The sequence below is a fragment of the Rousettus aegyptiacus genome, unplaced genomic scaffold, assembly GCF_014176215.1.
Source record: "Rousettus aegyptiacus isolate mRouAeg1 unplaced genomic scaffold, mRouAeg1.p scaffold_m13_p_16, whole genome shotgun sequence".
NCBI classification, from domain to species: Eukaryota; Metazoa; Chordata; class Mammalia; order Chiroptera; family Pteropodidae; genus Rousettus; species Rousettus aegyptiacus.
In genome coordinates, this window is record NW_023416291.1 from 38,287,075 (window position 1) to 38,314,862 (window position 27,788).

The following is a 27,788-nucleotide window of genomic DNA, read 5'->3' on the forward strand; positions in this document are numbered from 1 at the left end:
TCCCTGAGGGTCTGGGGGCAGCTGGCTCATAGGTGAGATAACAAAGGAGGACCACAAGGTAGGGTCCGCATAAGACTCGCCTCTCCTCTCTAGTACCAGGACAAGTTCCATCACTAAGCACACAGCCAAAAGGGCCCAAACCTTGCCTTGCCAGGGGAGGAGGGGCAAGCCCTGGAAAGCTCATGAAGCACAGACACTTTATTTATATGTGTACATATGTATATAGGAGGCTGTACAGTGCACGGCCAACGGCCCCCTCAGCTATGGGCCTGGGGGTGTGGGGCAGGGTGCCCCTTTTTTGCTTGGGCCTGCTGGGGGTACAGCTTCAGCAGGGCACCGGGAAGTCACCCTCACCTCAGGCTTGGTGACGGGAACCAGAAGGGAAGCTGGTGGGGCTGGGGACACTGCGCTGCTGGGCGCATTCTTTGCTGGGGCTAGAGAGGGGGTCTGAGGGTCTGGGGAGAGCTTGGGGGAAGCAGGCTTGGAGCAAGGCCCACTGGGTGTGATCCGCTCCTCCACTACTTCCAGTACCCAGTGATCCTGGCCTCGGGGCGCCTCAGGCGCAGAAGGCACCAGAGGTATGGATCGCTGCAACCCCTTAGAGTCTGAGGCTGGAGGCTGAAGCACCTCGGCCTTGGGCCCGGGCCTCACGGGCTCTACGACAATGGGCACCGGGGGCGCGCCCGCCTCGCCAGAGCTGCTGCGCCGGCCTGTCTCGTGTTCCTGAACTGGACTCAGAGTGGCCTTGGCCACAGCCCTGGCCGCCCCTCCCGCGCTATCCTCGGTTTGCACGCTCTGGTGCCGCGTGCCGCTGGCGTCCCGTTCCAGGGTCCGGCCCCCGGGAGTCGTCACTCGGGGAGGAGTGCAGGCCTCCACACCGCCCGGGGACTCCTCCTTACTCAATGCTGCCAGCGGCCTGGGGGCGCCCTCAGGCAGCAGTGGGTCCGCGCCCAGGCTCAGGGGCGACTCCTGGCGTCCCAGGCGGCGGACAGCGACCTGTCGGGGCGCGCCAGGCCCCTCGACAGGGGGCGTCTCACCATCAGACTCGGCGAGGCTATGCAGTGCCAGCTCGCCGTGGAAGTCCTTGCGGAAGTCCGGGTGCCCCACCTCAAGGCTGTGTTTGCGCAGAGCGCCCTTCTTGTCGGCGCCCAGCGAAGCTCCCAGCTTCTCCGCTGACTGTACGCGTTTGAGGAGTGGCGAGCGCGGGGGCTCAGCACTCTTGGGTCGCGGGCGCACCACCGGCGGCGACGAGTGCAGCTTGGCCGGGAAACTCTGCGTTGTGTGCGAGCTGCCCACTGTGTGGCCAGGCAGCGGCGGTGGCGATGCCTGCGTTGGGGATGGCGTGTGCGCCAGCGGCGACAGTGGAATGTTGCCGGCCGACTTGCAGCGTGCAGAGCGGTACTGGCGGTGCAGCTTTGGCGACAGGCCGTGCAGCGTGCTGGGCCGGATGTGGTGTGATGCCGAAGATGCCGGCGAATTGGGCGTGCTCGAAGCCGGGGAGCTGCTCTGGGATGAGGCCCCTGTAGGTGGGCAAGAGAGGTTACTGAGTGTGGCAGGCACCCGCGCTGGAACCCCCGGAAGCGCAAAGCATACCTAGGTAGGCGGAGTCGGGTGTGGAACGGTAGCTGTGGGTGGGCGAGCGTGCGGGCAGCCCGTGGGTGGGCGACCCAGGGAGGCTGTCGCTGGAGGACAGCGAGCGGTTCAGCGACGACAGCGAGCGGCTAGTGTGCAGTAGATTCGACTGCTTCGTGATTTTACGGAAGAGAGAGCTGCGCTTCTTGCTGGGGTACAAAGAAGGGACCATCTACAGTAGACTAGATTCCAGAATTCCTGGCTCCTCCGACAACAGCCTCTGGGACCGCCCACCACCTGGCCCCGCCCACTCCAGCTACAACCCACTTATCAAGGCGGCAAGTTCACCCGACTCAGTTCTGTCGGGCTCCTCTCAAATACCCACTTATGACCTGCCCAGGTCAAACTCACAGATCAAAACAGAACCTCTTGGCCCCACCCACCTTTCCTAGCTCCTCCTACCTACAAAGGAGAAATTATTTCAATTGGCCCGGTCTTGCCTGGCATGCTCATGATCCAGAAAGAAATCCTTTCCCCAGTTATCCAACACATCCAACAGGGAAAGACCACCTACTGAACAGCGTCATCTCTAATCCAGATCTGCTGGTCTTGCCCACTTGCCCAAGACACTCCCACAATGCTTTTCTTCCAGCCCAGAAATCTGGCACAGCTTCCTTTACTGGTGCCTTCCACTTTCCCAAGCTCTCCTTCTCGGTACTCTAGGTTTTGCTCTTTCTTTACTCAGTGGCCCACGCACTTCCTTCTCCTGTTCCCTCTCCCCTCCCACCTTAGTTAGCCCTGACCACAGTTCAAAACCTCAAGTGTTGCCGCTGCCTGCTGTGTATAGCCCCACCCATTGCATTTGGCCCCACCCACCTCTCCTGGCCCTCCTTTGCTGAGGGCCTCTTGTTCCTCCGAGCCATTTTTGCCTTGTAGCTGCTGCGCCTCGCAGGGCCAATACGAATAGAGGTATTTTCGAAGGGCGTTGTGGTCACCGCCACCTTATTGCCACTCTGGGGAAAGAAAGGTGGCAAATGCTCTGCTGGAGGCTGTTCAGGCAGCTCTGGTTCCCAGGATATCCCCTCTCCTTTCCCCAGTGTGCTCCCCCCTCTTGCACTCACCTTAAGGATCAGCTCCACAACCTCAGGATGCACCATGCCATGCACAGGCTCCCCATTCACGTGGGTGATAAGGTCTCCGGCACAGAGCCCCGCCTCCTGAGCTGGGCCCCCCTCCTCCACATGCTGGAGACAGGGCACCACAAAGGAGCAGGGTTAACAGGATCAGTTACAAGAAAAATCCCTCAGCTTATGTGCCAGGCACTGACCTCTGTGTGCACTGTAATCCTAATAACACCTTATGAAATAGTAATTATTCTCCCCAGTTTACAAATGAAGAAACTGAAGCTCAAAGGAGGAATGGACACCACAGGTCACAGAAGTTTCATTCAGGCTGCCTGGCTTCTGAGTTTGAGCTGTCCCTGGGCAGGCTTTCTCTCCCCTCACCCCCGACCCTAGAACAAAGACCTCACCCATGAGTGCTCACCCAGACAATGTGGTGGACACTGTAGACATCCGAGTCACCCATGTAGACGCGGATGGCACGCAGGGTAAAGCCATACTTCTTCCCTGAGCGTTGGATGGTGATGGGGGAGCGGAGCCCACTGACAGCCGGTGAGTAGTCCCGGCTAGGTGAGGAGTCCCGCGAAGATGGGTTGGAAGAGAGAGATCGTGGGGACATGGGGCTGGCCAGTGGTGAGCTTCCATGGGGGTCCACTGCAGACACAGAACCATGGTCAGAAGTCAGAGCCAGCAGACACAGCTCTTTCTGTATCTGCAACTCCCTCCTTCCTAGTCAAAGTCCCAGGGCTCTCATTAGTCCATCCCAGTGCCAATCACTGTAGACAGGGAAAATGCGGTGTTTTCATTGGCCTATCCTAGCACAAACAGGGCAGCCCCTCCCCTGACAGGTGGGGCACAGCATCACCTGCAGGAATCATGACAGACAAGGCTGTAGCCGAGGCTGACTTGATGACTTTGCCCCCTGTTCGAGAAGGCCGCTTCTCTACTGCAGGGTCCCCTGATAGCTGCTGGTGACGCGCCCGGCGCAGAACCAGGTCATTGGTAGCTCTCAGGCCTGATGGGTCCCCGTCTTTCGAGGGTGGGCAGAGGTCGCCTGGGCGTGGGCTGTCAGCTGCAACAGAGGAGGTGGATTAGGAATCAGTCCAAGGTCATGGACTTCTTGCATGCTGTTCCCTCTGCCTGGAATGCTTTTCCTACCTCTTGCTCTTGTTGGAATAGGAGTTTCATGAGAGCAAGTAGCATGCATCTAGCGCAGCTCCTGATACAGAGACATGCTCCGATATATATGTTTACTGACTGAGTTTGGAATACAGGGTGTTCCTTGCGTTGATGAGAACCCAGATTGGAGTATAAAGAGTACATGAGATCTTGCATAAACAGTACCAGGCTCACTAAATGTTCAATATATGGTCACTGGGGAACTGGGGAAGGCAGCAGGAGAGGGCACTCACTGGCCTCGGGGTCCCCAGAGCTGGCGGTGCCATCCCCTTGAATTGCCTCTTTGGGGACCCGCGCATCCAGTGAGCCTGGGGGATCAGAACTGGGCCGAGGAGGCCTGCGCAGCCGGGCCTCATCCTCGTCCTCTTGGGGGATGCTGAAGCGGCTGGGCTCCAGCAGTGCGGAAAAACGACGGCGCGCACCCAACGGGGGACTGGCCTCACCCTCCAGGAAGCTGGCCTCAGATGCTGAGAAGCGCTTGCTGCTGAAAGGGGGCATGGTCAGAGGCGATTCGCCCCTTCGGTCCCGGTTCCAAAACCCAGCCCTGCCCCTGCTCACATCTCTGGGGAGCCGCCTCTCCAGGTCTTCTCGCGCAGGGTCAGGCCTCCCAGGCCCTCGCGCTTGCCAGCTACCTTCTCCTCTGGGCCCTTGGCACTTGGTTCCCGCTTGCTGCCCCCCGCTGCTGCCACAGGGGTCTTGGGCTCATGCTGTGACAGCTGTTCCATACTGCTATACACCTGCAAGAGCCAGTGGGGTGCAAGTTCGGCCCCCAGGTCCCGCCTTTGCTTCCGAACCAACCGGCTTTCCTCTATCTGACCCGCCTAAACCATGCACCTCCCTCCTAAGGCTGGGCCCAAATTCTGGATAGCTTCTCCAACCATCTACAATTTTTCAGCTCAGACCCCACCCCACAGTTAAGCCTTGCCCTATTCTAGACCTTGTCCCTCCCATACCTTGAAGAATTGGCTCTTTCCTGCCCCACCTTCCCAGGCCCAACTCAATCATGTGTACCCTAGGCTAGGCCCTGTACTGCAATACAAGCTGCTCCTCAAAGCGAGACCTTGGGAACCCTCGCCACGCCCCTAAACTGCTCATCCTCTCTACCCCAAGGTCCTGCCTTTTCCTCGTCTAGACCTAGTTCCGCCCCACTGTGAGTCCTTTCTACAACTGCCCAGGTCTTGTTAGATTCCACCATCCAGCCAAAGGCTGGTGCCATAGGCCCCTATGCGGCCTCCCCTCAGGTTTGATTACTCCCAGAACCCGTTCCCTCAGTAGGTTTCCTAGGCTGAGACCTTGGGCCTGGCACCCTGCTTCCCCAGCCTCTTCAACCTCGGCCCCACTCAGGACCACCTCCATTCCCTTCTTTAACCCTGCTGGGAGATAAAAGCCCTGCCCCAACCAGGCCCTGCCCCTTATCTCACCCCGCCCTCCCCGGGTCCCACCCCACCCCTAGCCCAGCCTTGGCCAACCTTGCTGAAGCGTGGGGAGCAGGAGGAAAACTGGCGGATCTCCACAGGCTCCTCTTCTGTCGTGTCATCCTCATCATAGGAGTTCACGTGGTGATACCTGTCAGAGCGGGCTGGGGATGGTGGGGTCTGCCATGACTATGGGCACAGGTCCATCCTCAGATCACACCGCTACCAGAGCCGGGTCCTTGTTCAAGCCAGGCCTGCAGGCCCAGCCAGGCCCTACCACATTCTTCATTTGATTTAGGCTGGGTCCCTGTCCAGCTCTCAGAGAATCCATCTAGCCCTGCCTCCAGAGAGGCCACATCCCAATATCCCACCTATGGCACTCTCCACCCTGGCTCCATCTCAGACCAGGCTCTGCTCTTGCCTCCTTCTGGGATCTAGCACCACTCCCCTAATCCAGGCCCAGGCCGAACTCAAGAACTCATTGCTGTCCAGGTCCTGCTTCTACCCCAACCTATTTTTTAACCAACTTCTCAGACTGAGCCCCTCCCCTATCCAGGCCACGCCTCTGAGAAGGGTTCCCCTCTCCTACCACCACCTCAGCCCTCTCCCCAGTCTTGGAGGCTGGTTCCAGCCCAGGCTTTGCATGAGGGCCACTCTCACCAGATCCCACACCCCATCTCACTCACTGTCAAAGTAGCTGGTATCATCCTCAGACTCCAGGTGAGGGATGAACTCTGCCTTCTGCCTTAGCAGCCCTGTCCAGTCAAGGTCTCGAAAAAAACTGTGCTGTTTCACCTCAAAGGCACCGCCTGGGGAGAAAGGGGTTGATGGAGGCAGGGAGGGAATTCCAGTGACAGCTGATAGCAAGCTCTGCAGCCCAGCCCCCAACCCATCTTCTGCCCCAGGGCCACGGCACTTGCAGCTCTGCTTCTTCAAGGGGTTCCAAGCCTTTAGTTTCTTTGTACAGCAGACCCCTCACCTGCCCCAAGCCGAACCAGGGGGTTGGTTTGCAGAAGGCTGGATATCAGGAGCTGGGCATCTGTGGGCAGGGCCTCATCCCCCTCGGGCCACAGGATGTCATCTGCAGAGCAAGGCAGGGCTGGGGGTCACCTTTGGAGTCCAGGAAGCTTTGGGCCTGCCTATGTCCCCATGCCCCCCACCTGCCCACCTCAGAGGCACGCACCACTGATGACCTGTCCAAATAGCTCTTCAGGTGTGTCTCCGAAAAAGGGCACACAGCCCACCAGGAACTCGTAGAGAATGATGCCCATGGCCCACCAGTCCACTGGCTTGCCGTAGCCTTGGCGCAGGATGACCTCGGGTGCGATGTATTCTGGGGTCCCACACACCTAGGGGCAGGCCATCAGCCTGTGCCCTAGCCATGGAAGGGGCCTCGAGGGGGAGTCATACTTCCCACCAGGCCCTGGGCCCTGAGGTCCTTCTGGGTCACTACCCCCCACCATGACCCCCTCATCTGCACACACACCTGTTTGTCCAGGAACTCCCGGGCATCTTTCTCAATGTGGCCTTCATACAGGTTGGTGGTGAGGCTCATGAGCCCCATTTTGGATAGGCCGAAATCTGTGAGCTTGACATGGCCCATGGAGGTGATGAGGAGGCTGCAAACACAAACAGGGAGTCTCAGAGGTGGGCCCACTTCTCTCCTGGCCCTTCCGCAGCAGGCCTCCTGAGGGACATGAAAGAGGTGGCAGAAAAGATCAAGGCTCACTTGTCAGGCTTGAGGTCACGGTGCACGATGCCATAGTTGTGCAAGTACTCGAGTGCTAGCACTGTCTCAGCGAAGTACATGCGGGCCATCTCCACCGGCAGTGCCCCAATATTCTTCAGCAGGGTGGCACAGTCCCCCCCTGTGGGTGCAGGAGTACGTCCATGTGGAGAGGGAGACACCCCCACCCCAGAGCTGAGCACTCGGCATGCATCATAGCACCAGATCCCCACCTCACATTGCCCCTATTTTACAGCTAAGGAAAACTGAGGCAGAGAAGGCTCTCTCTCTTCTCAGGTCACACAAGGAGTGCCCTCTACCAGACTTCTCTTGTCCTCTTAGCCTGGGGTCCCCAACCCCCGGACTGGTACCAGTCCAAGGCCTGTTAGGAACTGGGCCGCAGAGCAGGAGGTAAGTGGCAAGCGAGTGCGCGAAGCTTCGTCTGTACTTGCAGCTGCTCCCCAGCACTAGTGTCGCCACTTCAGCCCCAGCTCAGTCATCAGGCATTAGATCCTCATAAGGAGCACTAGTCTCTGGTGCCAAAAGGTTGGGGACCGCTTAGCCGTCCTCCAAAGTCAGTTTGATCTCTGACTCAGAAAGAGGTTGGATCATGCAGGGAGTTGATGGTGGAGGTGAGATTTGGTGGGTACCAAAGACTGCCTGCTTATCCACTAAATCTGGAAGCACTGCCCTTAATCTCCTGGAGTTTGAACTTTGAGGGTCTGGAGCCTTAAAATGTAGATTCTTGGCCCCCACTGGATTTACTATGATCAGCATTTGTAGTTTAGGCTCCCCCAATATTCCTTACAAAGACCAGATTTCCTTTCAAGTGCAACAGCCGGATAAGCATGTAACCTAACTTGCTCTAATGAGTTAGCCCTACGACTTTTTGCTCTTTTTTCACAAAGATTGCTAAGCTGGTAGAATGTGAGTGGATAGCAACCTTACTATATCCAGGTCTATCTAAAGGGAAGTCCACATATATGAGAACAGAGCCAAGAAATGGATAGATTCCTGAGGAGATGGTTTAGGCACCTGGATACAGCCATTCTTGAAGGTGACATGGATGTTTTGATCCCATGAGTCAATAAATGTCTTTGTTTGTTTGTTTGTTTGAGCCAGAAAACTGATGAATCAGACTCTCTGAAGGTAGAGCCTTGGAATCTGCATTTGACCACAACCCTAGGTAATCCTGACACACACTTATGCTGAGAACAAAGCTAGGTTGACTTCCAAATAAGACTTTGAGGCTAGGCCATGTTCAGGAGGCCCAGAGCATCACACCAATTGCGTGCTCAACCCAACAAAGAGATCCCAGTTCTGTCCACTTCTTTCTTCCTCTGCATAACCTTGGACTCATGCAGTCATCTCCTTATTGGTCTCCCTCCTTTGCCCTCCATACAGTGGCTTAATAAATATTCTTAAAACATAACTCAGATCATGTCAACTCTGCTTAAAACCCCCAGTGGCTACCTGACACACCTGGCATAAAACTCAATGCCATTCTGGGCTCTTTGATGCCCTACATGCTTAACCCCCTCGCCCCACCATCCTCATCTACCCCACCCTTCCTCTCGCTCACTCACTCAATTCTAGCTCCACTGGCCTCCTTGCTGTTCCTCCAAATCCAGATGCCCTCTCACCTACGAGACTTTATAAACGATTGGGGTTCACTCTTCCAGGTACAGTGCAGGCCTCAGAAAGGCCCACTGCCCACCTACGTCCCCATTGCTTCCTTGAGCCTTAAGGTCCTCATTGCCATCTTCATTATATGAAACCATCTGGTTGCTTTGGCTTGTTTATTGTCTGTCTACTCAGACCAGAATATAACCTCCATGAGAAAGAGGTGTATCTGTCTGTCCCCCACTGTGCCACCAGCACCTAGCACAGCACATGGTGTGAGGGAGACAATAAAGGGAGATCTGCTGAATGAATGGATGGTTGACTAAGGCTTGGGGACAGCATAGCTTTAGCCCCATGAGAATATGTGTGTGTCCTAATACCTATATTATGTGTGTATTTGAGCAATTAATACATTAATATTTGGATAAACATAAGCATGGATAGTTAAACAGATGAAAAATATGTACATTGGTGGTTAGATGAATGGATGGATGGTAAACGGAGAGAAAAACGGATGGTTGAATTGTGGATGAATGGATAGAGATAGGTAGATAATTAGATGAGATGGCTGCTAGAATGGAGGTTTGATTGAATGAATAAAAATATAGATAGTAAATAGATGGATGGATAAATGGATGGTGGATTAATAAATAAATAGGTATTGGTGAATGGATAAATGAATAGGTGGATGGGAGGATGGATGAATGATGAGTATGTGGGTGAATAAACAGATGAATGAATGGCTAGATATATAAAAAGTCAGATGTATGAAAAATAGATGTGCAACACAGAGTGAACTCTAATATAAACTATGGACTTCAGTTAATAATAATGTACCAATATTGGTTCATCGATTATAACAAATATAGCATGCTAATGCAAGATATACATAATAGGGAGACTAGGGGGAAAGGGAATATGTGGGTACTCAATGTACTTTCCAATCAGTTTTTCTATAAAACTAAAACAGTTCTAAAAAAAAGTCTATTAATTTTTGAAAAACTGATGTATAATGAATAAAAAGATATATGGTGGGAAAAACAGATGGCTTAGTTAATGGATGGATGGATGGATGGATAATTGGATGGCTGTATCTATACTAAATGAAATGAAAATACATAGATAAACTAATAGATAGCTGGATAGAAATCATCAGGTAGAATGGATGACCAATGACTGGATGGATAAAAACGTGGATAAAGATATAGGTGGATAGTCAGTATAGTGGCTGGAGCTCAGGTAGGCCACCCAGCAGCACCGGCCAGCGCGCATGCCCCCGTCTTCCCTACATCCCTGCAGGCAGCCACACCTTCCACATATTCCATGACCATGCAGAGGTGGCGCCGGGTCTCAAAGGAGCAGAACATGCTGACCACAAAGGGGTTCTCAGCGAAGGTGAGAATGTCACGCTCCACGAAGGCCTGCTGGATCTGGTTGCGCAGGATCAGGTTCTGCTTGTTGATTTTTTTCATGGCAAAGCGCTGCCTCGTGTCACGGTGTCGCACCAGGTAGACAGCACTGCAGGGGGAGAGAGCGAGGACCAGCTGTCACCTCCGAGACACCGGGCCTTCGCCACCCTCCCCCCGCAAGAGCCCCGGGTGGCTCACCCGTAGGCACCATTGCTTATGAGCTTGATAGTCTCAAAGTCATTCTCTCCAGGTGGTTTCTTAGCCTTGGTTGTGCTGCTGCGGCCCTGCAGGGGAAAGAGGGAAACAATCACCATCATCATGATAAAATTGGGACTCTTATTATTCCATTTTACTGAGGGGAAACCAGAGGCATGGAGGGGGGTGGGTCCTTCATCCAAGTGCCACATTGAGGGAGTAACAAAATCAGGACTTGAACCCAACTGTCTGACTCTGAAATTGTATTCCTAACTTCTTTCCATCAGAAAATAATCCTATAAAATAATCACCATAATATATAAAGAGTTCCTGGAAATCAATAACAAAGAGCCTAAAAATTGAAGAGAAAAATAGGCAAGGCATGCAAAATAAAATTAGAGCTCTTAACCATATAAAAAGATGCTCAACCTCACATATAATGACAGAAGGGCAAATTAAAACTACACAAGATACTATTTTTTATCTAGCAGGTTGGCAAAAAAAAATCCGAAAAGCTGACACAATCTATGGTCAATACTGTAAGGAAACAGATACTTTTATAACTTGACGTTAGGAGTGTAAATTGGTACAACCCCCACAGAAGGTACTTTGATGTATATCAGGATTACAAATGTATGTTCCCTTTGAACCAACAATTTCACTTTTGGATTAATGCTACAGATAGGCTTGTACATGTGAAAACAACACATGTATTATCTTGCTCGTTGCAAGATTAGAAACAATTGACATGTTCATCTATAGGAAACTGGCTAAATAAACACTTGAGGGGCATCTATATACAGAAATATTGTGCCACTGTTAAAAAAAAATAAGGGATCTATCAGTATATTGATTCCGAAAGTTCTCCCAAGTCTTTTATTTAGTGGAGAAGAAAGCAAGCAATAATATGTACTATATGCTTTTGTGTAAAAAATGTGACAAAACAGAATTACGTAATCATCTTTGGGGGGTGCTCAGTAGCACATATACTAATAATATTTGGGGGGATATGGGCAGTAAAGGACAAGGGTGAATGTAGGATTTTTCATTATATACCTTTTTTGAAAATTATTTTTATTTTTCTTAGGTACAAAGATTTATTACATAAATACTATACAAAAGATTATGACATAAAGAACATGTTGAACTTGTATGCTTCTAAGAATATGGTCTAAAAATGTCTGACACAAAAATTGACAGAATTACAGGGAGAAATTGCTCAAAACAAGGGTTTAACATATATATCTCAGAAACTATTAGATCAATCAGGAAAAAAAAAATGAATAGGGAGATGGAAGATTTGAATCACTCAATTAACAAGTTTGATTGAATGGAATTATATAGAATCCTACAAACAACAATTAAAGATAAATACCTTTTTAGAGTTTTAGACTTTTGAGTGATGTCATTCCATTACCTATTCAAAAAATTAAACAAATGGCATGTATAGTGAGATTCTTTTAAATATATATATATATTTACATACATATAGGAAAGGTGTGTGTATATGTGTGTGAATTCATATATACAATTTGAAATAAAGGTAATAAACTCATCCCCTTCAGGGGCCAGGCAGGCCAGGTGGGAGCCATGGGTGACAGTTGACAGGTAAAACTGATATTACAAGGCAGCCCCCACTCAGTGCCAGCCATTTCCACCACAGTGTTGTCAGAACTTCTGATTTTTTCAAAAGAAGGCCCAGACCCAGATTTTGAGGCAAAACCTTCTGATTTCTATATTTTGCTTCAAAGTTTTGAAAAACACTAGACAGTTCAGAGGAAACAAACATGTGGCTGTTACAGCAGGTCATTTCCACTAGACAGGTGGAATATCTTCCAAAATGTGGTTGCCTGGGGGTGGGGTCATGGCAATTTCTACTATGCTGAGCTCCCAACACAGAGAGACACTCAATTCACTCAAAACCCCATGCATGGTTCCTTAATAAATTAAACATAGAATTATCATATCGCCTTGTAATTCCACTCCTAGGTATATATCCAAAAGAAGTGAAACAGTTGTTCAAAGAAATACTCATACATAAATGTTCATAGCAGTGCTAGTCACACAATAGCCAGAAGATGGAAACAATCCAAGTGTCCAACAGTGGACAATGGATAAACAAACACGGTATATCCGTGCAATGGAATATCATTCATCCAGAAAAAGGAATGAAGTGCTGATTCACACTACGATATGTATGAACCTTGGAAACATTATGCTAGACACAAAAGGCCACAGAGTGAATGATTCCTTGTATATGAAATGTCCAGAACAGGCAAATCCATAGAGACAGAAAGCAGATCAGTGGTTGCCAGGGGCTGAGGGTGGGGGATGGGAATAACTGCCTAATGGATACAGTGTTCTTTTGAAATGATGAAAATGTTCCAGAACCAGACAGATGATGGCTGTACAACATTGTGAATGTACTAAATATCACTGAATTGTTCATTTTAAAATAGTTAAAATGATGCATTTTATGTTATGTGTACCTTACCATGAAAAGGAAAAGGCCCATGAAGAACTAGTATTAATTCATTTAACAGATGGGGAAACTGAGGTTCAGAGTGGGGACATAGAGATCCAACTAGCCTGAGGGCAGAGAGCCAGGAGGTAAGACCCCGCCTATTAGGCCAGAACCAGAGTGCTGGCTGTTGGGCTACCTGGCCTTACCTCAGAGAGGTCATCCTGCTCCGGCGTGTTGGAACCACCACTGTCCTGCTCCTCCCGGTGCACCACATCTAGGAAGAAACAGAGAGTGAGTGAAGGCTAGGGTCCCGGCAGGTTCACCCCCAAACCCCTCTGCCCACCAACTAGCACCTGGAAAAGGGTCTCGGGTGAGGCCCAGCTGGCGGATGATGTAACGAGGGATGTCTGTCTTGACAAGGTGACCCTCCTTGGCGTGGCCCTCAGCAGCCTCCAGCAAGTGGTAGAATTCCTCGGGGTTGAATTCCTGAGGCAGGGCAGGGGCAGGCTCACGGTGGGCTCCGAGGGGCTCCCCACCAGTCCCCCACCCCCACCCAACCCCCTCACCAGGCACTCCAGCAGCCTTGCAGGGCGAGAGATGATAATGAGTAGTTTCTTCACCAGCTGGGTGACAAAGGCCACCTCCAAGCTCTCAGAACGTTCATAGGCCTGGGAAGGGGGCACAATGGGGATAGGGTTCACAGGCGCCGCGCCTCAGCCAGGCCCCTCTCTCGACCCCATTGACTACACACTGCTACTGTTGTCTCATTTTACAGGTGAGAAAACTGAGGCCTAAGCTGCACAACACAAATAATTACTATTATAGCAGACACTGTCCTTATAATAGACACTGTCCTCAGACCTTCTCTCATTCAATTCATCCTCAAAATAACCCTATAATCACTTGCCTCACCCTAGTCTCCACGCTGACGCCTATTGTTTATCTCCTGTTTCTTCCTGCTAGAATGTCAGCTCCGCAAAGGCAAAAAATTTGTGTATTTCCAGCTGATTACCCAGCTTCTAGGCCAGTGCGGGCCCCAGAATAGGTGCTTGATAAGTATTTGTGGCACTAATGAATGAGCAAAACCCCTTTTTATAGCAGGAGGACTGAGGCACAGAGAGGTTAAGAGACTCGGCAAAGGCTGCCAAATAAATAAGTGATGAGCCAGATGTGAATCTTGGCTATTTGGAGTCTTTGCTCTTGACTCCTATAGACCTAGTGGCAAAATCTAGACACAAAAATAGATCTGATGCCAGAGCATGTAATGATACCGACTTGCTGTCCTTCAGGTCTGGAAGGAGGGCCGGGGGCCCAGAGCCCTATATTCTGGTCCTTGCTCCCTTATCCAACCTCATCTCCTCCTGGCTTCTGTGCTCCTGGAATTTCCCAGACTGTTTTCTTACCACAGGGCCTTTGCATGTACCCTGCTCAATGAACATACCACCTCCTCATTATTCTTGTCCCAATATCCATGTGACCTCTTCCTGAATATTTCTCTGATTTGTTCCCTGCTGTGTTCCCAGTGCCCCAACATACAGTAGATGTTCCCCCAACGTATAGTAGATGTTCAATAAATGCTATTTATTATCGTTGATTTGAATGGGAGCATTATCTTGTTTACTTTCATTTATTCATCCATTTATTTATTTTTATTATCATTATTATTATTTATGCCCACGGAACCTGGTCTTCCTAGGTGGTCTCCCACCCAAGTACCAACCAGGCCCCACTCTGCTTAGCTTGCGAGATCATCAGGCTTGTTCAGGGTGGCATGGCTGTAGACCAGGGACCGTGGCTCCACTGGGGCGTGAATCCAGGACTTTCTGCGTGTAAAGCAAATGTGCTAACTGCTACATTATGGAACCACGTCTTATTTATCCATTCATTTAATCAACATTTATTGACCATCTACTGTGTGCACAACACTGCTGGTCACCCAGGACAAAACAGTGAACAAATAGGCAACCTCACAACGCACCTGTGGGACTGACATTCGGGTGAGACAAGTAAAATAAGAAAAAATGCACATTATGACCAATGAGGCTGAGTGCAAAGGAGAAATCTAAAGAAACAGTCGGTGGTGAGTGTGAGCCGAATTTTGACATTTTAAATAGGGTTGTCTGGGAGGCCAACCTGAAGTTGACATTTGAGTAAGGACCTGAGGAAGGTTAGATTCAGCCTCCCCCATCAAACCTAGAGCAGGGATTGGATCCTTCCCTTCAGGAGCACTTCCTTCTCTTCTACTCCTGAATTCTCAGCTCCACACTAGCGCCTGGCAAGTGGTAGTCGCCCCCTGATGGATGTAGGGAAGACGAAGGCATCTGCCTGATTTGGAGGTGCAAGAGTCTGGGCTGAGGCTGGCCTCCCCGTGCACTCACGTCCTGCAGTAGCTTCTCCAGGTTCTCCTGCAATTCGTAGAAGTAGACGGTGGTAATGAGGCCATCGTGGGACTTGGTCAGGCAGTCCCGGGCCAGCTCGATGATCTGGTGGTGGATAAAGCTGAGCACACCGTCGGCCAGCGGCAACACGCTGTCAGGTTCATAGGCGCGGGCGAAGTCGCGTAGCTTCTCTTCCATCTGTGCAGTGGCCTGCAAGAGGGATGGAGGCGGGGCAGGGGTGACAGCGGAGCTGTGACCAGAGGCCCGGCAGCCAGGAGCCTGCGCTGCGCATACCCGCCACCAGGGGGCACACAGAGCTAAGGCGAGCGAGGGCCCGCTGCGGGCCATACTCAAACACTGACTGCGCTCCCCGCCCTGCCCCCCGCCTCCGCATCGCCTCACCTTTGGGAACCTCTCCTTGTAGACGTGGTTCATCATCACGATCTCGTTGTCGTAGGAGGAGGGGGAGCGCCCGGGGCTGCAGGGAGAGAAGCCCATCTTGTCCAGCCGCCTGCCTCCGAAACTGCCTCCCCCATCATGGTGCAAGTCGTCTATTCAAGTGGCCCAGAGTCTCGCAGTCCACAAGCTCCCAGACCGCCAGCGTGGAGTTGGGGGATGCCAGCCCACCTGAGGCTCCGCGAACGGGGCCGCACGGCGGGCGAGCGACGACCGCCATCCTCATCTGTGATGCTCTCGGTGCTACCGAAGTGTTTCGAGAGGAAGTGGAGTTCGTCCACTGTAGGCTGGTAGGGCAGCTGGTGCAGGCGCTCCTGGGAGGAGCAGGAAGACTGGGGGAAGGGGCAAGGCCAGGGTCAGAGCCACCGTGGTCCCCCTACAGCTCGGGACCCTGGTCTGGGACTTCTGGGACTGATGGGGCACTGGCAAGGCCGGTACTAGAACCCAATTATGATTCTGAGGTCCCAGGGCCCAGGTTAGGACTTTTGGCACTAGATAGGGGACAGGGACACTCACGGATGAAAACAGTGACATAGACATGGATATGACTAGAAGGAATCTGTTAAAACCTGAGTCAAGTCACATCCCTCCTCTGTTCAGAACCCTGCATGACTCTGAACGCCAAAGTTCTCCCCACAGCTCACAAGGCCTACAGGAACATCTGGCCCTGTCCCTCTACCATCACCTCTGACCATTCTCACCCTCACTTGCTCTACTCCAGAGACAGAGCTGTGGCCTTTTTGATAGACCTTGAACAAGCCAGGCACACTCCTGCCTCAGGGCCTTTGAAGAGACCGTTCTCTCTGCCTGGAGCACATCTGCTATGAATCATGCCTTCTCCCTCAAATCTTTGCTTAAATGTCACTTCTCAAGGAGGCCTCCTCTGAACACACTTCCTATCCTTGACTTATCTTGTTTCCTCTTGCTGTATTTATCTCCTGACTTTTTTACATCTTTATTATTTATTTGTTATTGCTGTCTGCTTGAGGGCAAGGATTGGCTCTGCTTGGTCTCTGGTCAGGGCCTGGCATGCAGTCGGGCAAACACAGACAAACAGACACCAGTAGAGACACAGGACATCCGCTTGATGCTGTAGGCAGAATTCTCTTTTTAAACATCACATCACTCACTTCCCTGCTTAAAAATCCTCATCCCACCAGTGTCTACTAAGTTAACTTTTTTAATGCACATAATTTATGACCTACAGAAGCACAATTCAAATAGTTCAGACTGAAATTTTAATAAATTTTAATATAAAGCAAAAAAAAAAAAAAAAAAAGACTTTCTATGGCTTCTACCTGCATTTAGAATATACTCCATCTCCTTGACCTGGCTGACAGGCCCCAGCATGATCAATATTGCTGCTTGTCTCACCTCGACTCCTCTACTTCTAACCCAAAGCTCCAGCCACACAAGGCTATTTTCAATTTTCCCAGTGTGGCAAGTTCTCTGTTGCCTCTGGGAGTTTACACATGCTGTTTCCCCCTTCCTGGAACAGCTTTCCCTCCCTTCTTCTACCTGCCAAACTCTTGCTGATTCTTTGTCTTGGCTTCAATGCCACCTCTTCCAGGGAGCTTTCCTTGATCTTCCCTCAAAGTAGGTCAGTTGCCTCCTCTCTGCTATCACCTCCCCTTACGCTACTCCCACCACAGCTCCAATCCCCCATGTTGTAAATGCCTTCTTACTAGTCTGTCTCCCCTCCTGAGGGCTTTGTAAACCGTTGGACTCTGGCTTAGCTTGCAGAGCCCACCTATCACATGACAATCACGTGATAAATGTCTTTTGAATATCAAACCATACACAGGTAGAAAAGGAGGCAGATGGAGAGGAGACTTTAGGTATTGCAGTGAGTTAGTAAATGGGCTCTGAGTGAAGGGTATAGCCTGTTCCTGGCCAGCTGCAGACACTTGGGCAAGTGGCTTAATGTCTGTAAAATAAGTTGGTGATGAATAGGATGCCCAAGAAGATAACAGGACTGAGGGATACCTGCAACAGGCGACAACCTTGGAGGACAAAATAACCCATAGCACTCATTAAGGCCAGCCCAGCTGCTGGCCTGGGTGTGGACCTTCGGGTTGGAGGGTCCGTGCAGTTCCCACCCATCTTTCCATCTACCACACTCACCGAGACAGTGGAGCTGGGTGTGTTGGTTCCATAGCCAGATGAAGGGAGTGAAGCCAGAGACCAACGCCGTCCATCCGCCCTGGAACCCAGCCGAGGTGCTCAGAGGCCACCAGGCCCCACCATCTCCCCCACTTCTCAGGGTGTGAGAGAAGCCACTGGCTATTGCCAGGGCAGGGGACTGGGGATCATATCTGTGCTCTGTGGTTCCTGAAGGCCCTCCAAGTCAAGGACGTAAAGAGGAAGACTTCCAGCCAGGCACCAGTTTCCTCAGCTCCTTCCCATGATTCCCTCTCCTGTCATACTCAGGCCACACTAGCCCCAGTGTGAACCCCAAGGGGGACTAGAAAAGCCCACACAAGGAAGTCTTCCTAGAGGACCCCCCATGAGAAAGCTCTTAGAGGCAGACCCCTTGGTTCTTCTCAGAGAAGAAATTCCCCTCCATCAAACACACACACTGACATGCTCTCACATTGGTACACTCACAGTCACACAGACACAATCACTCTCCTGGCCACACTCACCAGTGTTAATGTGACTATTATGGTCAAGTTCATGCACTGACAATCACACACATTCAAGCATGACTCCCTGACAGACACTTACACACATTCACTGTCCCATACATGGCCCCAAATATCACACTTTCCCATGTTAACACACAATTGTACTTGCAAAAACAGACAGCCACTCACATATAGACACAGACACTTACAAAGACCCAGAACTCACACTCTGATACACACACACACATACTCCCTCATGCACACTCTACGCTTTCACATTCACACATACATTCAAGACACCCTCACGCACTCAGTCACACATTCAAACTCTCACTCAGTCATGCTCATTCACACTCCCACATAGATTACACATGCACGTGGAAACACGCATGGAGGTGCATGCTCTCTCACATATTCACATACATTTACAACCCTACAGATATAATTCACACACGTTAACACTAAGACACTTTCACATTTGAATGCTGATGCATACCTCCATGGATACCTGTGTAGGCACAGGCTACTTCACATATTCACAATCTCACAAACTTGCACTCCGAGTCACGTGGACACACACTCCCACACACTACACTACTCCCTCATTCCTCCCTCTCGGTAGTGTGTTGCTCAGTCCACCTGCTGCCCAGCCCAGCCTCTGTGCAGGCAACCACATCAGGCCCAATCCTGGAGCCCTTTTCTGGCTCCCTATTACTCTCAGCTGAATTCCACAGAGGAGGGGGATTTTCCCTCACTTTCCGCAGGGAGCTATCCTCTGTCTCCACAGTCCCTTGTGACTTCTACACCACAGCCTTCACTAGCCTTTGCAGTGATCCTGGTTCTCTGGCCTGCCTCCCTAACTCAACTCTGAGGATAAAGGGAGATGTCATTTGCCTCTTATGTTCAGCTTCCAGAACACAGCATGTATTCGGACAATGCTTTGAAAATAAATTCAAAGAAAAAGAATTCTGGGCAAACACCCTGGTGACTCCCAAAGTCTCTCCTCAAAACATTCAAGGAATCTCTCTGCCTTCCCCAATTTTGCCAAAGGCCCCCAGAAAATTCATTTAGGGACACTCCAAAAACTCACCGAGACATTCCCCCTCCCCGGGAGGGAAACCTGAGATTCCTTCTCTTGGGCTCTCGAGAAATATCCTTAGGCGTCCTTCTTCACATCAGGGACCAAGTGTCCCTCTATGGGCACCGCTCAATCTGCGCTTGCGCACCTTATCTGCATTGCTCATCCTGTTGCTATGGAAACGCCCAGGCCGGTAGTGCCAGGCGGGAGACTTGAGACCTGGGGCCCACCACGCAGGCGCCTAGGCTACTAGGCCAAGGAAACCACGCCCCTCCCCCATTCCAGAGAGGCGATAGGCCCCGCCTTCTTATAGGCCCCGCCCCTAAGGCCGGGAGCTGGTTTCCTCTGGGACATAGGGGCACTCTGCAGGCTCTGCATCAGGTGCAATTAGGAGGGGAACAGATGGGAGACCATACGGTGGGGGTGGGGGGAGGGTCGGACCAGGGTACTAGGGCCCTGCGAACAGGAACTCACCTTCGGGAGGAGGCAAACGAGAAGTGTGCAGGGGTGTTAGGGGAGAAGTTGCGGGGGCTATCCAAGGGACTGCTACCTGTGGCGGAAAGAGGGGGATCTTTAGGTCTAGGCTGGGCAGCAATCCCATTAGCCTTCTAATCTCCAATGCGGGTTGCAAACAACAGCCCGTCCCCTTTAGTTCCACAGTTGTGAGTGGCCACCGCCTTTCTAAGAGTTTTTGGTTACCGAGTATGTCCAGCCCTTCCAGGCCGATTCTGTCCTCTTCTGGAATGGACCCGCCCCTCAGATATGGCTCTTCCTTTCTGTCCCAGCCCCTTTTCAATCTAGCTCCGCCCACCAATACCCATCCTCCGGTGATTGACCACACCCAACAGTGATGGCTCCGCCCCTTGTCCAATACGGGCTCTCCTCTGTCCGGACTCAGTCCACCCTCCCCGTGGTATGGACACATCCCTCGCCTGTGGCCAAACCTCCTCTAGTCTGGGCCACACCCACCACCTGTCTCACCCAGGTGTCCAGGCAGTGGGGAGTGGGGTCGCGGCAACGTGGGCGAAGTGCTGGTCAAGATGAGACTTTTCCGGTTACTCGTGCGGCAACTGTGAGGAAGGGGAGGCAGGAGGGCCGGGCCGGGCCGCAGCCCAGGGAGTTCGTGAACCCAACCAGCCTCCCTGCCATCTCAGATGCCTGCTTATCTCCCATCCATGTGTTCTGGGAAGTGTCCCCGGAATACTGCTTAGAGTAGGAGGCAGAGGAGGCCTCAGCAGGACTGCATATGGGAGGGGATGCATGTGAGACGTGTAGGTGCAAGACTCCTGGTGTAGGCCATGCGTTAACATGTGGGGCACAGTTTCAGTCATGGAGTGATAGTCATGTTATCTTTGTGACACTGTTGGAGATACTGAATGTCTGAGTGTCTAGATCTGTGTCTGACATATGCTGTGTGTATCCACATGTGACATCCAGTGTGCAAGTTCAGCAATGGGTGCATCCTAGTGTAACATCATGTGTGACAGTCCTTGTGTTTATCTTGTGACACAAGCTGTGCCAGTGTGTATCTGTGACACAATGTATAATGCCACTTGTACATGGTTACGTGTGCCATTGTGTGCTGTATTGTTTGCGTGATGTATGATTTCTGCTCCATGTGTCTTGTGCAGCATTCTAAGTCTGTGAGATACTGTCCTTGTGTCTGCATGTGACATTCACCATGTATGTCCACAAGTGGCATCTACTGTGTGTAAGTTTAACACCCTGTGACATTAGGCATGTCTGAGCATGCCAACGTGTGTGACATTCCCTGGATGCGTTTTGCATATGATAATGTATGATACTGTTTGTCTTTCATTCTCTATAAGATTCCCTATTTTATTGTGGCATCCGTGTGACACAACATGCAACATACTTAGGTGATATTGTGTGTTGTGACGTTGGGTACATGGATGCCATTGCCACACATGTGTCACTATGCATCTTAGGTGGCAATAATTGTGTGTGTCACTATGCATGTGACAACTTACTGGGTGTACACAACAGTGTACCTATGGGTTTACTAGTTAGTGTGTGATGCTGGGGGTGCCCCTGTGTATCTGTGCATGTCTCTGACCTATGGCCACTGTATGGCTGGGTATGCGTGGTGCCTCCCTGTGTATCTGGGCCACTAGGGCTCTTGTATGTGTGTGTGTGACATCATGTCCTACGTGACACTGTGTGTCACTATTTTCCGAATGAGGCTGTGTTGGGGGGGGAGTTTGTGCTATGTTAAAAGTCCCCCTCTTCTTTCTGACCTTCAGGATTCCAGCTTCCAAAGAGAAAGCCTCAGGCCCCTCCATTCCCCTCACCCCCCCCCACCGCAGTGACTGAGCATATTGGTGCAGCCAGAGTACGCGGCATGGGGTGGGGGGAGGCCAGACTGCGGCTATTGTTCGGAGGGTGCCAAACCCCCCACCGATCCCTTCTTCCCTTACCCCCTCCGAACTGCCAGAGTCCGCAGCAACAGAAGACAAAGGCGTCGCACCCCCCCCCACACACACACATGAAAACCCCAAGCAGCCCCCGCCCCCCGCGGCGGTCCTTTCCAGTGTGTCCCCCAGCCTTGCCCCACACTTCCCCCCATTCAGCCCCATGCCTAGCAAGAAGGCGCAGCGCGGGCACCTCTGGCGCAGCTGGACAGGGTGCAGCATCCCGGGCCCCACCCTGCGGCACCAGCCGGAGGGTCGGCTTTGGCGGGAGGGCTAAGTCAGGGTCTTAGGGATCAGGGGTCTACCTCTTGGTGCGGCGGAACATACTGCCACCAGGGAAGAAAGGCATCGAGAAATTGGAAAGCGCGGTCCAGAGAGAGTCAGACATGACCCGGCGGCGGCGACATGGTGGCAGGTGCGGCAGTGGCGGCGGCACTGGGAGCGAGCGCGCTGGGCGGATGCTGGAGCCGCAGCAGGCAGGGAGGGGAGGGCGAGGGAGGGGAGGGCCATGCGCTACCGCTTGCCGGGAGGGGGCGCTGCTGGGTATCAGTGGCACCAGGCCCCGCCCGCACGCTGGCCTGGCGCCTGAACCAGGCCTCGGTATCTCTCCCCAAGGCTCACCTGCTGCTTTTCCGGGGCAGGGGCAAATCCTTCTAGAAGGCAAAGAAAGAAAAGGATAGAGGTCAACATGAGCTAGCAGCTGCTTCCTTCAAGCTTTTCAGCCCTCAGGAGGAGCAGAAGTTGGGTGAGACTCATCCACATGTCACCTGCACCCTTGGCCATGGGCTGAGGGCTGAAGGTAGGGATACCAGGGTGATTCCTTTCCCAACCCCCAGAGACCAGCATAGGGCCCCAAAGAGGACTCCTGAGTTAGCAACTCAGTGTCCATTTATGCAAGTGAAACGGGAGTCTTTAATTAAAAAACATTTCTTGAGCACCTACTATATCACAGGACCTATGTAGGCACTTGGGACACAGCAATGAATGAAACAAAAATTCCTGCCCTTTTAAAACTAGCATTTACAGGAGGGAAGCAGAAAATAAACAAGATTAATGTAAAAGTGAATGAAATAATTTTAGACAGCAATAAGTGTCATGAATAAATTTAAGCAAGGTGATATGATGGAAAACAGCTGGAGAGGGACATGATGGTCTGAGAGGGCTACTCTGGGGAGGCGACGTTTAAGATAGTTTCTGAAAAATAAGAGGCAGCATGTAAGGATCTGTGAAGAGAGCATCTGAGGTAAAGGAAACTGCCAAGGCCTGGAGGCAGGAATGAACTTGGCATGCTCAAACATGAAAATTTGAATGAATGAGTGACTCCTCCACACTCTAATGGTTCTACCATACTCCCAGCCAGATCCAAAAGTTGGGGGTGGAGGTAGTTAGGATGGCTCAAAACTGAGATTTGAATTGAGAATCATGTGGCAGCTAGGTGGTCTTTAAAAAAAATGGCAGTGATAATAATTGATAGCTGTTAACTTTATGTGTCCACATCAGAAAATGTTCATGTTCTGTTTGTCAAGCATACAGGTAGTCACTACAGGGACCAGAAATTACTGAGGTCTAAACGCTTTTCCAAGAGGAATGGGGAGAGGGACTGCCAATTTCAAGCCGGCTCTGTCTCCACAGGCTGATGCGAATAAAGGGGATTAGGTAGGGCTGCAAGATTTGAATGAGGGTTTCAAAAGCCCTTTTGTTGGGGATTCTAACCGGAGGAAAATTAGAAAAATTAGGAATAGTCTATATCCTTTCTATGATCTCTGAAAGCAGAAATCCCGGGGTTCAAATCCCAGCAGTGCTTCTTACGACCTTGGCAAGTGACCTTCCAATAGTCCGTACCTCCTAGAGGATTCCGTGAGATGATGCAGGTACTAGCACCTTAGTGTGAAGTCTGGTGCATAGTTAGGGCTCAATAAATATTAGGTCATAGGAACGGGACTTATTGTGGATGGACACACTGCATGACAGAAGATGAGCCAGAGGGATCTCCCACTCCTGTGTATGTATAGTCGAGGTCAAAGGGCACACTGTCCACATCGGCAGCCCTGCCCTTCTGAGCCACAAGTGACCAGAAATCCATGCCAGGTTTTCCTGATGTCTTTGCAGGATCAGCTAGAATGAGCTGCAATTTGGACTGGCCCTGCGGGACTGCGCGACCGCAATGGCCCAAGCGAAATCAAGACCTGGATTTCCCGACCAAGGAGCCCAAGACTCCAGAACCGGGTACACTTGGCCTTCAAGGGTGAGCCCCTGGGAAACATTCAAGCCTCTCTCGGAGAAGTTTTTGAACACAGCCTCATCCGCCAGGGCCCCTAAACATTGTAAGGTCGAACAAAAGGACAAACTGGAGCAGTGGAGGACTGCGATTCTTGGCGTCAGTATAAACAGACGCCACCTCCATCCCCAGCTGCAGAGCCCCAGCTGCAGAAGTGGATGCTGCTTCTCTCCAGGATTAACAGACAGCGCTGCAGACCGGTCATTCAAACTCAGGATGCTGTTCATATATATGATCCCAGCTGCACACAGGGGACCCTCGAGTTCTCTGCGGTTGTGAAACAGTCCGTAAGGGATTGTCCTAAGGGATAGCATCAATGTGTGAGGGTGTATCCAGGCAGCGAAGTGATTAATCCTGCCAGAGGGAAGAGGCAGGGGCAGGACCTGGGTAGGGGTACCCGAGACTAAAAGCCTCAAGAAGATGAGTGGGAGTATCCCGGGCTGGAGGCGGGGTCTTGCTAAAGAGACAAAAATCCCGCGTGGCACTGAGCCAATGGGAATCAGCACTGGCCCAGAAGGCGGGGACACACACCATGAAGGCCCCACCCCTTTCCTCTTTTTTCCTAGGGCACCCGATGGCGCGTACCTACTTTGATTGGTTCAGCACTTGCTCTGGCTTTGCCGCAGATCTCTCCCTCTCTTAGGAATCTTTCTCCTAATCCAGCCCTGGAAAGGGGAGTGAATCCAGGGAGGACCTGAAGAGCCCAAGGCTCCTAGATGGGGCCATCTGGGCTCTGTTTGAAAGCAAATTAGCTTTCTAACACAAGTATGGCTCCAGCATCAACCAGATGCCTGGGAAGTCCATCCTGCCCTCTGATCTCAATTTTTCCTGCTGCAATGACTGATGAGCTCACCTTGGTCTCCAACCTCACGGATGGTGGGTTAGAGGATTCCAGAAATAAACGAGGTCCTGGATGAGAGTTCTTCCCAAGCCCTAGGTTAGGTATGTAGCCTGAATCTGGGCTCACATTAGGCTTTATCTAAGTGCTTCCAGTCTACGTAGCACGGGGCTGAGCTCCAATGAGGCTCAGAAAGACCAGACAGACCTTGGGGTGAAACTTAACCTTTAAAGCTCACACCAAAGGCAAGAGAAGAGGACCCTTCTCAGCTTCAGAATCTCCACCCATCTTGGAAGTGGGAGTTCCTGACTCATGGATTCCCACCCCCCTTCTCTCCGCCTTCCGACATTCCACAACAACCCTCAGTGTCCCACTCCGCACAGTGGACTCACGCCTCCCGCGCCTGCGCAGCCTGGAGAACAGCATCTTCTAAGGCTGCAAGGAGCTAAAAATCGCTCCCGCCCACCCACAAGCTGCGCTGGACTTGAGGATTGCGCAGGGGCGGGGGGAGGTGGAGTGGAGGGAGTTGGAATGAAGAGTGAGGAGGCAGGCTGTTTAGGTGCCTGTCCAATTAGGTCAGTAGGAGGAATCCTTGTAGCCAGGCGGGTGCATGGACGTCGCAGGGGGTCTCTTAAAGCGGCTCCTGAGGTGGTGAGGGGCGAGGCTGCTGGCACAAACATGTTTACGGCTGCAGCGATGCCGGCGGCCCCGTGGGGCTCCAACCCTGGAGCAATAACTTTGCGTTGCGCCCCTCACCCCCAGCTTGGCGAGGAGCCAGAGCGATGACTTCTTGGCTCCAGCCCCCTTGCCCTCCGGTGGGCTAGGTCCTCCTCAGGCTATCCTCAAGGAAGAGCGCTCGGCTACACCCTCTCCATCAGCTCCCTGGATCCCCGGGCGGCGCCCGAGGGGCGGGGTCCCTAGAGCGACAGGACGCGTGGCCACAGCGTTCCCTGCGGGTAGTGTCCAGAGGCGGTGGGAGAAGGCGCCCGCGCGGACCCTGGCACAAGTTCTCCTGCTGGGAGGCGGGCCCCGCCCCAAGGCACCTACCCCCTCTGCTCCACCCGGGCCGGGTCCACCACGTACCTGCAGCCTCCGGCGGCGGATCAGGCCCGAATCGTCCATGGCGGCGGCGGCTTCGGCCCCTGGGAGGGAGGAGGGTGGCGGTGGCGGCCGGGAGGAGGGAAGAGGAAAGGAGTGAGAAGCCGCGGGGACCGCCACGGCAGCGGCAGCGGCTGGGTAGGGGGGGGAGCGAGGGCGGAGCAAAGTGGGGCGGGCCCAGCGCCATCACTGCGTCTAGGCGCTCCAGCCGGTCTCAGCCAACGCTGCCCGCGCTGGGGGCGGGGGACGCGGGACAGGCGGGAAAAGGATCCCCCAGATAACCCCGAGACAGCTAAGCTACCAAGAGATCCCTATAAAGAGAGACACCCCAGGAGAGAGATATGCTCATGGGTAGACCCCAACTCTAGAAACGCCCCAAGACATTCTAGCTGAGATATATTCCCTATGCGACACCCCCACCCCAGTGACTGCCTCAGGGAGACACATTCCCATGGGGGTACATGCTCCACAGGGAGGCACTTTTTAATCAAGAACTCTCCCCTCACCCTGAAAATAATTTTTAAGACAGTCGATCTCTGAGAGGTGATGCTTTATCTCAAAAGCCACCATTCTCCAAGAAGAGATATTTCTATATAGGAAAATCCCGAGGCGACATTTCACGTGAGGAGCCTGCTAGGTATACCCCTAATGGAAGGCCCTCTAAAAGCCATCTTCTCTATGGGAAATTGTCTCCACCCACGAGACCCTCACACCTGAAGGAGACATTCATACAGAGTGACATTTTCACCAAGGAGGCCCGTACTCATGGGAGATGCCCCCCTCTCCCAAGCAGAGACTCTTCAGGGAACCCTACAGCCCCTCTAGTGACCCCTTCCCTCATCGTCAGGATTAAGAAGCCAGGCCAGGCTGTATTTATAGGAGTGATTAACTGATCTTTGGAGGGGGGGGGGCAGCTGAAGCGATTTTCTCTCTCTCTCTCTCTCTCTCTCTCTCTCTCTCTCTCTCTCACACACACACACACACACACACACACACACACACACACACACAGTGTTCCTACAGCTGAGGCCAAACTGACCATGCTTCCCAGAGTTAGAGCTGAAACCTCCCCACTCCAAGTCTAGGCACTGGGGGGCAGGATGAGGAGGTGGCTTTCCAAGGGACCAGCCACCTTGGGAGGCAGGAGTCACTCCTGCCTCCCAACAGGAGCAACAACCAGGTCTAGTGAGGTCTAGTTTCAGGTGTTCCCCCCCACACACTTGTCTCATCTCTGTGCCTTTGCCTGAGTTGATTGTCTGTTTGTCTCTGTTGATCGGCATGTTTGTGCTGCCATCTCACTGAGTGCGTTCTTCACATTTCTCTGTCCAAGGCTGGGATGGGACTCCGCTTGTGTCGTCCCTTTTCACGCAGGCGGCCGCGGGAGCTCTCCGTGGTGCTGATCTCGTGTGCTCCTGTCCGCGGTGCTGAAATCTGCGTGCAGAGTTGGGGGCTGAGGTCAGGAAAGGAGAAGGGTCGGCGCAGGCACTACCCAGAGGCTGGCCAGATCTGACCTAAGAACACCCTGGGCTACCCCCAAGATGAGCTGGGGGAAGGCTAGGTCCACTGAATCTTGGTTGCTGATGCCTCCAGGACAGCAATGTGGGCCCTCAGTGGAGCCTGGAGACACTGCTTTCTAATTTGTTCATTCACTCAATTTGTATTGAGCACTTAATGTGTGCAAGTTAGTGTTTTGAGATCTAGGAGTACAACAGTAAAGGAGACAGAAAAAAAACTATGCGCTGGCCTGAGAAGGAAGGGAGATTTGTGGTAGTTGTCATTACTCACAAAAACACATATACCCTCTCTACGAGCACAGGTGCACACACACATACACATACACTCTGCAGACATACACACAAACATGAACATACCAACACACGCTCAACAAACAGATTCACA

The 27,788-nt window shown here is 52.1% G+C and overlaps 1 protein-coding gene across 4 annotated transcripts; it reads right to left on the reverse strand.

The window, feature by feature from the left end:
• Positions 1–53: 53 nt before the first annotated feature.
• On the reverse strand, positions 54–27,305 carry MAST1 (microtubule associated serine/threonine kinase 1). Of its 4 annotated transcripts, XM_016162091.2 has the most exons (28): positions 27,110–27,305; positions 25,875–25,933; positions 22,297–22,328; positions 20,225–20,313; positions 19,718–19,793; positions 17,663–17,741; positions 15,710–15,870; positions 15,485–15,560; positions 15,083–15,292; positions 13,271–13,372; positions 13,058–13,190; positions 12,911–12,978; positions 10,244–10,329; positions 9,946–10,154; positions 7,017–7,155; positions 6,774–6,906; positions 6,471–6,636; positions 6,267–6,368; positions 5,974–6,096; positions 5,342–5,451; positions 4,431–4,609; positions 4,106–4,356; positions 3,559–3,765; positions 3,118–3,347; positions 2,694–2,816; positions 2,449–2,585; positions 1,594–1,781; positions 54–1,520 (listed from the first exon to the last, which is right to left on the reverse strand). In XM_016162091.2, exons 2-28 carry the CDS (start codon positions 25,911–25,913, stop codon positions 262–264), a joined length of 4,707 nt encoding a protein of 1,568 aa, XP_016017577.2. In that variant the 5' UTR covers positions 25,914–25,933; positions 27,110–27,305; the 3' UTR covers positions 54–261. The 4 variants fall into 4 exon arrangements, with proteins under 4 accessions (XP_016017577.2, XP_016017576.2, XP_016017575.2 ...); XM_016162090.2 differs by lacking the exons at positions 22,297–22,328; positions 25,875–25,933; positions 27,110–27,305 and adding an exon at positions 21,981–22,278 and having other exon boundaries at positions 4,106–4,353; XM_016162089.2 differs by lacking the exons at positions 22,297–22,328; positions 25,875–25,933; positions 27,110–27,305 and adding an exon at positions 21,981–22,278.
• Positions 27,306–27,788: the final 483 nt, after the last annotated feature.

Bases quoted from the DNA above. Each gene is read 5' to 3' on its own strand.
- MAST1 (XM_016162089.2), bottom strand. From the start codon at position 22,063: ATGTCTGACTCTCTCTGGACCGCGCTTTCCAATTTCTCGATGCCTTTC. The intron at 13,191-13,270 runs GTGAGGGGGTTG...GCCCTGCCTCAG, and splicing joins CAAGGCTGCTGGAGTGCCTG to GAATTCAACCCCGAGGAATT. The intron at 1,521-1,593 runs GTATGCTTTGCG...GCCCACCTACAG, and splicing joins ACCCGACTCCGCCTACCTAG to GGGCCTCATCCCAGAGCAGC.